Genomic DNA, 13728 nt, shown 5'->3' on the forward strand with positions numbered 1-13728 from the left:
TTTTACTTGCAATTTTTCTAGTCCTCAAGACAGAACAGATGCCCAGGAAGCTGTGTTCTCAGGTTCCTGTTTCAAGTTTAGCTACTATTGCTGTCTTGAAAACACAGTTTGATTTGGTTTGTGCTAGGAGGCAATTTTGTCTTGATTTGATAGGTCCCCACCTATCTTAGTCGCTTGGTGAGCCTAGGCAGAGGTGTGAGCACCATGCAGCTCAGTTGGTCCTTGACTGATCCCTGCTCCCCTACATCACCTTGGTACAAACTGAGAGTGTACATGACACCCTAGAGGTTTCCATTGGGACAAGAATGCACTGTACTTCCCTGAAGCCTGTTTGCCTTCACTGGGGGTGGAGAAACTGAGTTCATCACACAGATAGAGCATTGTAGTTGTTAACATTCTCTGCCAAGGGCTCTCACAACCTGAATTTTTCTGTGGAGATCCCCACTGCAGAGACAGCTGAAGAGATCTAGCTGTGTCCTGATCACGTCCTGAGCCCATGGTCAACCAGTCCTCTGACTATAGCAAAGATGGTTCTAGAAACCTCACCTCTACTCCCTGTCTGTTAGGGCGCAAGAGCACCATCTTACCCAGCAAGGAACGTATATCATGGTAGCCTCCCTGCCCACATCCGAGCCAGGCCTGGGTGGGATGGATAGTATTGAAACAGCCCTCTCTGGGTCATAGCTGGTCTCAGAACCATGGCCCTGTCTGGTCTCTTTTTTCCACCTGATGCCCTGAGCCCTCTTGGGTGACTCCAACTCTGTGCCTATGGTTCCCAGATGACTGGCACTTCAGAACTGGGAAGTGCAGAGCCCCCGTGCTTCCCTTGGCTAGGGCTGTGACTATGGTGATAGCCAGTGTATAAAGCCTTCCACGGCCCTGCCCTAGAGTGATACTGGTTCCCAAAGATAGATTCTCCAGCTGGAACTTTCCTCCCACTTAGGATGTGGGTGAGGCTCATAGCAGGTCGGTCAACTGAGTCATATTCTTCATAATTCCCTTTTACACTCCAGGGCATGCGTGAGAGCTCAGAGCAAGCAGCAGAACAAGACTGCAAACCTTCCTAAACTCCATGCTGCCTCTACAAAGAACACAAATCCAATTTCCACTGATGTACAACATTGTGGAGAAGTCACTTTTAACACCCAGAAGAGACCCCGTGCTCTGGAAGGAAGCAGAGCTGTCAAACACCCTAATTTGAGGCTTGGGACTCAGTGGTTAGCGCTTGCCTAGCATTTTTTGAGACTCTGGGCTCCATCCCAAGCACCCTGGTTTCATACTCTACTTCAAAGACTTTCTAGCTGCTATTCTTGGATCAATTAACCTCTCCGGGCCCGGGCCCGTTTCTTCATCTGAAAATGGTATCGGAATTACTGTGAGGATTAGGAAAATAAGAAATATAGTGCTTAATTTAGTGCCTGATACAGCTGTGTGTGAGAGACTAATTGTGAATGAGAATGGTGGGGACAGTAGCATCTGGACTTCAGGTTGGAATGTACTATCAGGCTCATCTCAAAGCCCCAGCAGGCATGCTGGAGGGGGGCAGTGGGGAGGGGGGTCTGATTCTCTGAAGTCACATTGCCAGGAATGAGTGGTGTCCTGTCTACTACCTCAGGCGGTGTGGTGGGAAGCTACAGGAATGTACTTCGTAAAGTTGAAGTCCCAAACTCAAAGTGTTGTCACTTCAACAATTTCACCTTGCTTCCTGGCATCCTGAGGGTCTCCAAATGCTAGGAACAAAGGTCACTTGAGGGGTACTGTTGGAGTACTGGGAGGGAGCGATCCCACAAAACCTCAGAGCAGTATCTCCCTCTTTTGCACACTTTGCACGCCTGTGTAAATTATGTCTTCCTTTCTCTTTGCTTTTTATTTATTTTTTTTCTACCCTTCTTTTCCTTCTTCCTCATTTTAACCACGTAAACCACATAAACCTCACATAAACCTCACATAAACCACAGTCCTCTGCTAAAAGTTACGAGCTGGTGGTGGCGCACGCCTTTAACCCCAGTGCTCAGGGAGGCAAGGGTATGTGGATCTCTGTGAGTTCGAGGCCACTCTGGTCTACAAAGTGAGTTCCAGGGTTTCTCTGTGTAGTCCTGGAACTCACTCTATAGACCAGGCTAGCCTTGAACTCAGAGATTCACCTGCCTCTGCCTCCCAAGTCCTGGGATTAAAGGTGTGTACCATCACATCCAGCCAAGCCTTTTGTATACTTTTTATATTTAGCCCAGGCTATCCTGGAACTTACTATGTTCAACGATCCTTGTACACTTGTGCCTCAACCTCACGAGTGCTAGATTACAAAGTTGTGTCTTCACACCTGGCTCTAAAAGAGACTGGGAGCAAAAACCCTGTGAAGTCCAAACCATGGCCTTATGTGGTCACCTAAAATGTTCTTATTGAGTGTAGATTGAGATACTATTAAGTGTAAAAATTTGAAGACTTAATAAAAGAATATAAATTATCTCAGTAATAATCATCTTATGTTGATTGTATGTTTAAACTGTTTATTTGTAGAATGTGTGCAGATGCAAGCCTGTGTATGTACCACTTGTTTGACTGGTACCTGGGGAAGTCAACAGAAGGCACAGATCCTCTGGAACTGGAGTTACAGCTTGTTGTGGGTCCTATGGAAGAGCAGTTGGTGCTCTTGGTCACTGGTCCACCTCTTTATCTGTTTTTGAGCCAGATCTCGCTATGTTACCCAGACTGAACTCAAGTGACCTTCCTGCCTCAATTTCCCAAAGACCAGTACATTGTCCAGCTCTAAAACACTTTAACATACTGAGCTACATCTGGAAAGAGGTTCAGAGATTAAGAGCATCTACTACTCTTGTAGAAGACTGGCATTGGGTTCCCAGCACTCACTCAGGTCTTACAGTTCTTTAACTACCTCAAATTCAAGCTTCAGGGGATTTCATGCCCTCTTCAGGCCTGTGTAGGCACCTGCACTCAAGCGTATATACCTGCACAGACACATACATACAATGAGAAGAGGGGAGGGGAGGCTCAAGAAATAGCTCTGGAGAAAGGCTCAGCAGTTAAGAGCACTGGTTGCTCTTCCGGAGGACCCGGTTTAAATTCATAGCACCCACATGGCAGCTCACAACTGTCTGCAACTCAGGTTCCAGGGCATCCAACACACTCACATGCAGGCAAAACACACACACCAGGTGTGGTGGTGCACACCTTTAATCTCAGCACTAGGGAGGCAGAGGCAGGTGGATCATTGAGTTCTAAGCCAGCCTGGTCTACAGAGTGAGTACCAGAACAGTCAGGAAAAAAAAAAAAAAACTGTCTCGAAAAACCCCCCAAAACTAACAAAAAAATTCCCTGAAAATGTATGTGCTGAGCTAAATAAAACGTATTTAAATCAGTTTCACCCGCCTTTTTTTTACTTTTTAAAAACGTAAAAATGTGTTTCTCTTGGATGGCTGTCCTCTTTGAAACAGTGGCTGCCAAGCATTGTTGGTTTTCACAGTGATTTTGTGTAATAGAAGGCAGAATACTTACGAGTCAACTTTACAGACAACTCGGAGAGCTTAAGTGGCCTCTCAAGGCCAGCTAGGTAGCTTGCAAGCTTCCTACCAGAAACGCATGGCAATCGGCTCCAAATCTCTCTAAACCACTCCGAATGCAGAAGCAGGCTTCGGAGCACGCCCCTTCCAAATAAACCGGGCCTTCGCCCACCTCACTGCCTCCCCTCCAACGAATCCCTCTGCAGGGCAGACATTCTCTTCCTCCCATCCGAGGCATTCCAACTCCCCGAACCTCCTTCGTTTTCCAAACCCCAACACAAGGCCTCCGAGAGGGAGGCTGTAATCCGGACCCAGTTTAGCTTTCTCCTTCCCTCTGGGACTAGGCGGCCAGAGGAGGACTTTGCACTTGGAGCCCTGTGCCTGGCAGATCCCTGAGGAAGGGAGGGGGGGGGAGATACAGGGAGCTCGGTCCCCTGTCGTCCCCCCCCCCCAGTTCTTGCCTGCCTCACCCCTCCACCTCCCGAATGCCAAAAGAGACCCGATACCCCATCTCGGAGCCCCCGGGCTGTTGCTATTTCTACGTGAAGGAATTAAGCCGGTTCAAATTAGAAGGTGATATTTCATCTCTAATTGGCACGTTCAAAAGGCTCCTATCGCACTCGGCGGCCCCGGGACTGTGTAATTAAACAAGGTGATCTGAGTCACTCCGGCCCGGGCTAGGTCCTCACAGCGAGCATTCGGGTCGCCGCCCGGCCCGCGGGCCAACGTGGTCATCCCCCGGGATCACAGTGTCCTCCGCCCACTGGTCAAGCAGGCCCGGGCCTCAGGTGTTCTGGGCAGCGGACGCCCAACCGCGGCGCCAGAGATAAGATCCCAATGAAACGCCACCCTGCCTCCGCCAGCCGGAAGCTGCGGCCGGGGACTGGCCCCGAGTGGGCCGCTAGTGCTCGGTGGTGCCCTGGTCTCCCAAGCCCAGCTAGCAGAGAGGGGCACGGATCCGCACTGTCCCCTGGCCCTGGCAGACTGTCAGTCACCCCCGGAGCCCGTTGGCATCTCGGCCTCCCGGAGAAGGAAGGGTGGAGGCAGGCCTCTCCTCTGCTCCAGGCAGGAATGAGTTAACGTCTGCACCGCCTGGGAACCACTCAGAGGCCCGGGCTCCTGCACGTCTGGCCCGCCTAGGCCGGAGCTGGAGAAGCAGCTGGAAAGCCCGGCCGCCCCCTGGCGGGCCTGCGGAGGACAGGCCAGGGAAGGTGCCGGAAGTGCCTGGCGGTGCTGCCAGGAATGGTCTTCCTTGTGCAGGCACAAGGCCTCACAAGCACCTAGCCCTCCTCTATCCTCCTTCTGCAAGCTTCTTCCTGCTTTTCCAGTCTGCACGGGGGTGGTTTTTCTGTCTCCTATATAGAAGATTTGTACTGATCCCCTTCCAAAATGCCACTTTGGTCGGTGGAGGTTTTTTTGTTTTTGTTTTTTGTTTGTTTGTTTAAATTTTTTTCGAGACAGGGTTTCTCCTCAGCTTTTGGTTCCTGTCCTGGAACTAGCTCTTGTAGACCAGGCTGGTCTCGAACTCACAGAAATCCGCCTGTCTGTGCCTCCCGAGTGCTGGGATTAAAGGCGTGCGCCACCACCGCCCAGCTTGGTGGGTGGAGTTTTGACCTCAGAACTTTCTTTGGACCAGAAATGGCCGAGATGGCATCGAGCTAAAGACATCGGTTCATCTGCAGAGACCTCTTCTCCCCTCTCCCCCATCCTACTCAAATAAGAAAGTTCAGGTCTCAGAGGTGAGGTAGGCAGGATGGGTGTTCTTCCCAAGCTAAAATGCGTCTTGTCCATACTCAATTCTCTTTGTAACGAAGGGGACTGATTCTGTTCCCTCTGCCCTGCTCAGCAAGTGTGTCCTTCACCAAGCAAGGCCCCTAGGGGAAAACTTTCTGGGGTCTCACGTTCAAACAGGGTACACTTTGGAGGCTAGACTTTGTCTTTGCTGTTCTTTACCCCAAGACGACTTGGCCAGCTCATACTTGTAGAACACAAGTCTGTTTTCCTTCTTCATTGAAACGACCCATCTCTTTCCTAAACATGTCTGTTTACCATGAGGTATGTGGAAAAGGGGGTGTGTGGGAGTAGCGCATGGGGCCAAGGGAAGGGATATTTGGGAAATGACACCTTTCGTTCAATTTTGCTGTGAACTGAAAAGTGTTCTTTAAAGTCTATTAAAAGCTGGGTGTGGTGGCCTGTGTTTATAATCCTAGTACTTGGGAGGTTCAGGCAGGGGGATGGACAGCCAGCCTGAGCTACATGAGCCACCCTGCCAACAAACACACAAAACATCTGTTAAAATTTTTATGTGTGTTGGGCGGTGGTGGCTCATGCCTTTAAACTCAATACTTGGGAGGCAGAGGCAGGTTGATATCTGAGTTTGAGGCCAGCCTGGTCTACAGAGCTAGTTCCAGGATAGCCAGGGCTACATCGAGAGACCCTGTTTCAAAAGCAAAACAAATTATACGTGTATAATGATTTTGAAGAGAGAAAAATATTTGTCTTATAACAGCAAGTGCAAAATCGTTATTGCTTTCTATAATTCAAGATGACATTAACTATATGCTGAAGGATACTGTTTTACTTTTTTTGCAGAAGTTAAAGACAGGGTTTCTCTGTGTAGCCCTAGCTGTCCTGGAACTCACTTTGCAGACCAGGCTGGCTTTGAACTCACAGAGGTTCACCTCCCTCTGCCTCTTGAGTTAAAGGCATGCACCACCACCACCACCTGGCTATGAAGGTAGAATGTTTAAGTGGAAGGTATGTACCCACCTAAGATCCTATTTTGTTAACCCATGGAATGGACATCAAGTGATCGTTATAAAAATATTTAAGGCTCATTCCTGTGTGTTCATAGCTGCCAGAGTACAGAAGGCAAGCTCATGGCCTCTCTCTGTGACTCTATGATGTGTTCCTCACCAGCCTGCTTGCCTGTGTGCACGTATGTGCGTGTGCGTGAGTATGTGTGCATGTGCCTGTGCGTGCATGCGCGTGTGAATGTGAGCGCGTGTGTGCATGTGTGTGATGCGAGGGATGGAACCCAGGGGCCTCACACATGCTAGATATACGCTCTATTGCCAAGTTGACACCTCCACCCCCTGTTTATTATTCTACGCCTTTGTTGTTTGTCTCCACATGGCAAGCTCAAGTCAGGTGTATACAAAAGAGAAAATCTACCACAGCCCTGCCCTCCTAAAGTCCAGGGTCAGAACCCAAGAGGAAGAAAGGTGGTGACTAGGCTCAGGGCTTGGATGTCAAGGACCTTTCTCTGGTCTGAAAACAACACCTGCTAGAACACCCTTGGCTTCTTAGAGCAATGGCTGACAGTAAAGTGGGCCGTGCGCCAGCCTGAGAACTATCTTGGTCTCTGAAGAAGAAGGTTGGCTCTGCCTAGGACATTAGGAAACACAGGCTACCTCTCAGTTCTGTAGGAACACGCTAGCACGCTAGGCACTGACTGGAAGGAGCCACAGAGGCAGGACTATAACCGACAAGTTCTGCCTTGGTTCCACTATGACTCTACTACTGTGTCACGTGTGTCCCAGCTATCCTGTGTCACCTGAGGAAAACACAGACTAGACTGGTTGGGCAGCTTGTTCAAAGGACAGTGACACCAGTAAGCCAGCCCAAAGCCTCGGGCATTTTTGTTACAGTTTCTTGTTGTCCAGTTTGAGGTCAACCCAGATTCTTAAAGAAACAACCTTTTATTACTGCCGTCCTGCTCTCCTGCCCCCAGCCCTCTTCTCTCTCAACTTAGTCTGGAAACATCCAGTCACGACCTTCCCTTTCCAAAGAGTTTGAGGGCTCCAACCCTGCCTGGTGTGACCCACAAGTCTTCCAAGGTCAAACTACCCTCCCTAGGATTCTACCCCACAACCAGGGGAGTGGGGAGAGAACTAAGCCCCCTGCACTTCTGGGTCGTGGCCTGGAGCGGATGACCCTTTGAGCCCCGCCCCCACTTCCTCCTGGCTCTCACCTGTCTGGTAGACAGAAGGTCGAATGCTGGCAGTGGTTACAACCCGGGGCTTGGGTGCAGGGGCAGCAGGACCCTCACTGTAGCTGGTGTGGGCAGAGGGTGCTGGAGAAGTGGCTGTTGCTGGGTTGTACCCAGAGGCCTGGGGCCTGGAACCAAGACAGAAGAGTTATAACAGGAACAGCCCATCGGTCTCTGGTACCTAAAGCCATGCCAGGTTTGCTATCTGATCTCTAGGCAGGATTATGGGGGAAACACCCATGGGATTGTTTCCAGAGTCTATGAAGAAACCAAAGGGTCTTAGAGGGGTGGAAGCTAGTCCCTATGGCTAGTGCTGCCACCTTGGGAAAGAGGAAGGGAAGGTACCATCTAGACCCACGGGGAGCACTTTCTCCACAAAGGGAACTGCGGCAGTAGGACTATGGACCAAGGCAGAGGGAGGAGAGAGGGAGCTGGAGATGGTCACAGCGACTCCCCTTTCTGCGACACCCTGGTCACCTGGTCTCCTCATTTTATTTCTTTATGTTGCTGCTGGTGGAAGCAATTAGTCTCATGGTTTTTTTGAGCAAAATGTTGTGACAGTATTCACGGGAAGATGTGAGGAGGCCCAGGCAGTGCCCCAGCAAAACCACACTCTACTTAGACAGCTCTCACTGCTTCCTCCTATTGGCTCAGCCTTTCCCACGTGTGGTTCAGCAAGGAGATAGTACAAAAGTGTCCCAGTTCTTTGCCCTCAGGAAATGCTGAACTTGGCCTCTTTCTTGGGGGAGCTGAAGGGTCCAGGAAGTTCTAGAGTCCGGCAGCTTATTTAATCTTGCCTAATGCAGTGTTTCCTGGTCTCGCTTGTGTGTGAAACCCTTTTCCTCATTTCGAACTAATGAGTATCTTTCTCTCCTTACATGCTCTATATCCTAAAGGGGACACTTGACCACACCCAGCAAATGGGTCATTGGTAGGCTGCTTGAGAAATGAACCCCTAGAAATATACCCCCAGCCTTTGGCATCCTGCATGTCTTCCATCTATTCCCTATCGGCCCACTGGACCTGCTGGGCCAAGTTGTAGACCCTTCTTGCCCGGGTCTCTGCTAGGGATAGCTTTGGCATAGCAAGCTGCCATCAATAACCTGAATGGATCCAGGGAAGTCTGCATCCTGTCCCAGGCAAGGTAAAGTAACCTTCAGAGTCGCATCCCAGACCTAGGCTATGCATCCTTCCCTTCCCACCACATTTATAGTTAAGGCTTCTCCTGCCCTGCTGTGGCTAGATCCCTGTGCTGATGGCAGAGGAGTAAGCACACTGGTGGAGAAGAAGACAATATGCAAAGGGGGCCCAGTTTCTGTGTGACTGGATGAGGCTACAGGTCAGTGGGTCAGAGCCAGACTTTCCTACCACTGGAGGATACTTTGCCAGCATCGTGGACTGGCACTGGGAAAGGAAGTTGAAGACGTCTGGAGAAGGTGTACATCCAATGAGCGACTCTAGCACCAGCTCCTTTGGAGCCCACGCGCAAGGAAGGGAGGCGTCTGTGTTTAGAGTGTGCCCTCTGACCCCTCCTAGTGGAACCCAATGCCCTGTGGGATACTGCTCTGCTCTCTTGGCAAGGTAATGAAAAGAAAGAATTCACCCTCGTGGGGTGTCCTGAGGCCATCAGCAGTGCGTGGACAGGCCCAGACACGGAAGCCTGGAGCTTGGACCTGGAGTTTGCCCTTCTGTGAGAGGCAGGGTTTATAGGCTTCAGCACCCAGCACCTCTCTTTTCCTATGAAAGCTGGAAGCCTTCCCCACTCTCCACAACAGGAACATCTCTCCCCTTTCGTCAGAGTTCCTGTTCCGTGAAGGAGGAAGACCTTAGTGAGAGTCTGCAGAGGGGGAGGGGAGGCAGTTTACTTAAGCCTGTCCTAGGAAAATGGTACAGACCACTCTGGCAGCCAGGACCAGGCTCACCCCCAGTGATTGAATTAGGCTGGAGAAAGGCTAGGCTTGACACCACATGGGATGCTGGGAAGCTGTTTCAAACTGCACCATGACCCTATACACCCTGACCCGAAGGGGCGTGTTTTCCTTGGGAACTGGGAAATCTGGGTCCTGACTGAAAACAACTGAGCGATTCCTGGAGGCCTGGAAAGACAACTGGGCCAACCAACCCCGCTGCTGTACCAGCTGACCACTCTGGAGTGACTCACCCAGCCTCCCTCTTCCTCCCCCCTGCATGCCACCTTGGCTTCTGTTTTGGTGTTTTATAAACAAATCTCCCCAGTAATGACCTTAATATTCATGTATGCCTTTAGACCATAGCTGGTGAGGAAACATATTCAGAGCTTAACTTACTTTCTCAGGGTTTCAAATGGTAAAGCTCTGCACGGAGGGGAAGATTTCAATCCCATTGCTATACGGACCTCCGACGTTAGACTGTTTCCACATCAAGAGAAGAGAGCATGGGGAGGCGGGCAAATTAGTGGCTGAGCTGTCCGGCCTGACTATGTCAGCGTTCCCACCTCCAAGGAGCCCTCCTTGATTTCTTCCGGCGGTGGATGACTATCACCTCGCTTTTCTGAGTTCTCAGAACAAAGACTGTGCACAGTGTTACTTTGCTATGTGTTACTTGTGTTCACACGTATATGTACATGAGTGTGTGAGTGTGTGTGTATGTGTGTGTGACGTTTGTCACTAGGGATGTTCCCAGGAGCTGGAGGTTGCAGAGAAACAACAAAACCCTCTCATAATCATGGCTGATATACCCCAAGAAATGCATCCTGACTTCGCCTTCACACTCTGCACCAGTCTCAGCCTTGGCTTCCTGGGAAAACATCAGGGACCTAACTATTTGAACTTAGCTGCCCACAAAGAGACTTAGGGTACGTCCTTTCTTGCCTCCTTTTCCCAACATTAGGCCTGGCATCTGTGAACCAGTTACCTGGGACTCTCCACAGGGCTCGAGGCAGGACCTGCAGCAGAGGCAGTGGCAGCATGGGCAGCAGCAGTTGTGGCCAGGGTTGGCGAGGCCGCAATGGGAGAGGCAGCAGCGGGCGGCTGGGCAGAAGCAGGCAGCAGCGGGGTAGTGGCCTGGCTGGTGCACACTGGAGCATGCTCAATAGGGGTGCTGATGAGGTGGGATCAAAAAGACAACAGGTCACGTGGGCCTCAGGTCTGGTGAGGTCCTCTATGTAGTGTGGGGTGGGAGGGGGAGGATGGAAAGTGCCCTCTGTTCTGTATACAGAGTAGGATCCAGGCGTGTGTGAGGGCACATCCTTCAGGTGCCCAGAAAAAGTTCCTCTTGATCCCAGGAGGGCATGATCAGACCTCAGGGAGGGGCCTGGCAACATAATCTTGGAGGGATGTTTACCCCTCAGTTGCTGGTACTTCCTGATTTTTCTTTCTCAGCAAACTACAAGGCAGTGGAAAGCACACAAGTTATCAGTCAGGTCCCCCTGCTATCCAGTGTGCCTTTGCCTTTTCCTTACTGCTTGTACATTCAGTTGGGGGCATAACTTACATCTGGGGAAGGATGCTATAGCCCCCTCCCTCCCAAAGAAGATACTTGAGTGTGAAAGTCATAGGCTGTAGAGCCACAAGAACACTGTTTTTAGCCCAGGGCACTGACAGTCCATCTGACTGAAGATGGCCAGAAGTTATCATGGAAAGCAGACCAGAAGGGAGTAATGTGGTCAAGAGGGGTAGAGAAATTTATGCCCCTTTTTATGACATATTCTGAGGAGGAAAGGCAGGACCTATGGGGAGGCCACTGGTAGATAGACCCTACTGAGCTCATAGACCCTTATGTCACCTGCATGTTCAAGAGTGACATGAACATATAGAGCTGAAGGCTCTTTCTACTGGAAGTAGAGGGACAGCCACTCTGCCTGGTGGAGCAGTGTGATCAGGAAGGATGGCCACACGCAGCACCAGGCCATTCCAGGACAGGTAGACCAGATGCCCACATGCCTCCAACTGAATACTTGGGTATTTACTGTAAGCCAGACTGTCCCTAGAACTCCTGTAGGAAGACAGATCAGAGTTCGGATTGACAAGTTTAGATCTACTCCCTGAGAATGGGATAGAAAATAAAAATTCATTCATAGGTCTGGGGAGAGGTCTCGATCGGTAAAATGCTTACCGCTTAAGCATGAGGATCTGAATTCAGATCCTTAGCATCCACCCAAGGAACACAAAAAGCCAGGTGCAGCAGCCTGCAATTCTAGCACCAAGAAAACAAAGACAAGAGGATCTCTGGGGCTTGCCAGCCAGCTAATCAGTGGGAAACCCTGTCTCACAAACTACAGTAGACGGCAGTTGAGGAAAACACTTGGCACTGACCTCTGGCTTCCAGACACACACACAGAAATGTGCATGTGCACCCCTTCCCCCAAAAGCACTCATTACAGCCCTGACCCTCCTACACAAATCATGAGAAAGCAGAGAGATACACACCCTATCCTTTCCTACCTCCCCGCCCCTTTTAAAGTAGTTGGTCGCTAACACCTCTATTCAGGTGACTCTCATGCTTTAGCTTCCCTGTTAGTTAGGGCCACAGGAAAGTACCACCATACCCAGCTCATTCTCAGATCTTTGATTGACATCCCTCTTTGTCACAATAGCTGACAAACTAAACGCCTACAAGTTGTCATAGCTCCCCCAGAACCATGTGATTTATTTATTCACGCTATACTGTTTCCACCATTATGCCTTTAATATCTCACAGCAGCCCCTGACGGGGTAGAATCAGCCCTATTTAATAAGTGAGTAAATGGAAACAGAATCCATCTTCTCAAGGTTCTGGAACTTAGCTGTGAGAACAAAATGACTGAGGGTCAATTTGATTTGAAGCCGTAACCAGTATCCCACAGAGGAAGAAAGAAACCTCTTCTTGTGGTCAGCCAAGTACACTCTGTTTCCGATGAAAGGCAAATTCTCACTGGACCCAAGTAACATCTCAGCACTTCCCAATTCAAGTTCCACAGTGCCCGTGTTAGCCCATTCTTTTATCCTTCCAAAATCCCTGAAAGATTAGTATCATAGGTCTTATCTGGAGATGAGGAACCTGGGGTTGAGGGACGTTGTCTCTCTGGTGAGACATCACATAGCTAGGTAGACCAGTTATCCTAGCATTTTGGAGGCTTTTCAAGTCTGAGGCCAGCCTGGGTTACATACAGTGAGTTCCAGGAGAACCTGGGCTATATCATGAGACCCTGTCTCAAAACAAACAAGCAGAAAACATCACATACCAGTTTCTAGTTTGCTGAATTTGAGTTTGGTTGAGTCTAATTTCAAGTAAGCTTCTTGGTAATGCTGAGCTGTTGATGGACCACACATGGAGTAGCAAATTGTAGCTATCTCTGTCTGGGCCAGATATGAATACAAGGAAGCCACAAGGTGCTTACCAAAGCATCTCCTAATTGATCTCCATCCAGTGAGAAAGGAAGAAAGTGCAAAACTGAATACAAGGATGAGAACTAGAGAAATAGCAAAGTTGCGGGCTGGCTACCCCATAGTGAGGAGCGTATTCCAATGGGTAAGGGTCTATGTCCTGCCCAGGACTTCCACGGCTTAGTTGTCAGAGAGGGGCGCCTTGGGCAGTGATGTCCTTGGCACCTCTGTGAAGCCACTCGCCCATCCTCTGAAACACCTTGTCCCTGAAAGTCATACTGATTACGTGGCTACCTCAGGGAAACTGCTGAGCTGACTGTTTGAGGCCTACTCACAAGGTGGCCAAGTATGGGAAGGCTCAGGATGACACAGACCATTGTGCCCCTCCCTGTACCATCCGACATTTCCAGTGGACCACTGGCAGCTGTTCAGGATGAGAGTGATGGAAATGTCCAGGTTGGACCGTCTGTCCCCTTTGTTCCAGTGTGCTACCAGGCAATAAATTTGGAGTTGGATGCAGACCCCAGGAAAATGAACCATCGACCATGGGGCTGAGACAAAGGTCACTATCAGGGATGCATGGACACACACATGCATCTGCTACTCTCAGTTCTTGCTGAGAGCATCCTATCTAGGATCGCTCTCTGCAGACAGTCACCAGGGTCTAGAGAGGGGGAGAAGAGACATCAAAGTCCATCCTGAAGGATCTTTGGTTCTTGTTCCACGTCAGTTTCTGCATGAAGATCCATGAGTCTCCAGAAATTCCAAAAAGCAGGCGTCAGCAAGCAAGCATTTCAGAGAACTTACGTAACCTTGACTTTAGTCCTAAAGAGAGCGCCCATAAGATCACCCCAGCCTGGCTTACAATTCCACAGTT

The 13728-nt window shown here is 50.0% G+C and overlaps 1 protein-coding gene across 3 annotated transcripts in view; it reads right to left on the reverse strand.

Annotated features, from left to right (window-relative positions):
- Ldb3 (LIM domain binding 3) overlaps positions 1 to 13728 on the reverse strand; it is a 57686-nt gene that overhangs the window by 13982 nt on the left and 29976 nt on the right. For all 3 annotated transcript variants that reach the window (XM_057769807.1, XM_057769806.1, XM_057769810.1), the window contains one exon: positions 7492 to 7637. In XM_057769807.1, the coding sequence (XP_057625790.1) occupies positions 7492 to 7637 (146 nt within the window). The remainder of the gene's footprint in view (positions 1 to 7491; positions 7638 to 13728) is intronic.

This window comes from Chionomys nivalis, chromosome 5, assembly GCF_950005125.1.
Source record: "Chionomys nivalis chromosome 5, mChiNiv1.1, whole genome shotgun sequence".
NCBI lineage: Eukaryota > Metazoa > Chordata > Mammalia > Rodentia > Cricetidae > Chionomys > Chionomys nivalis.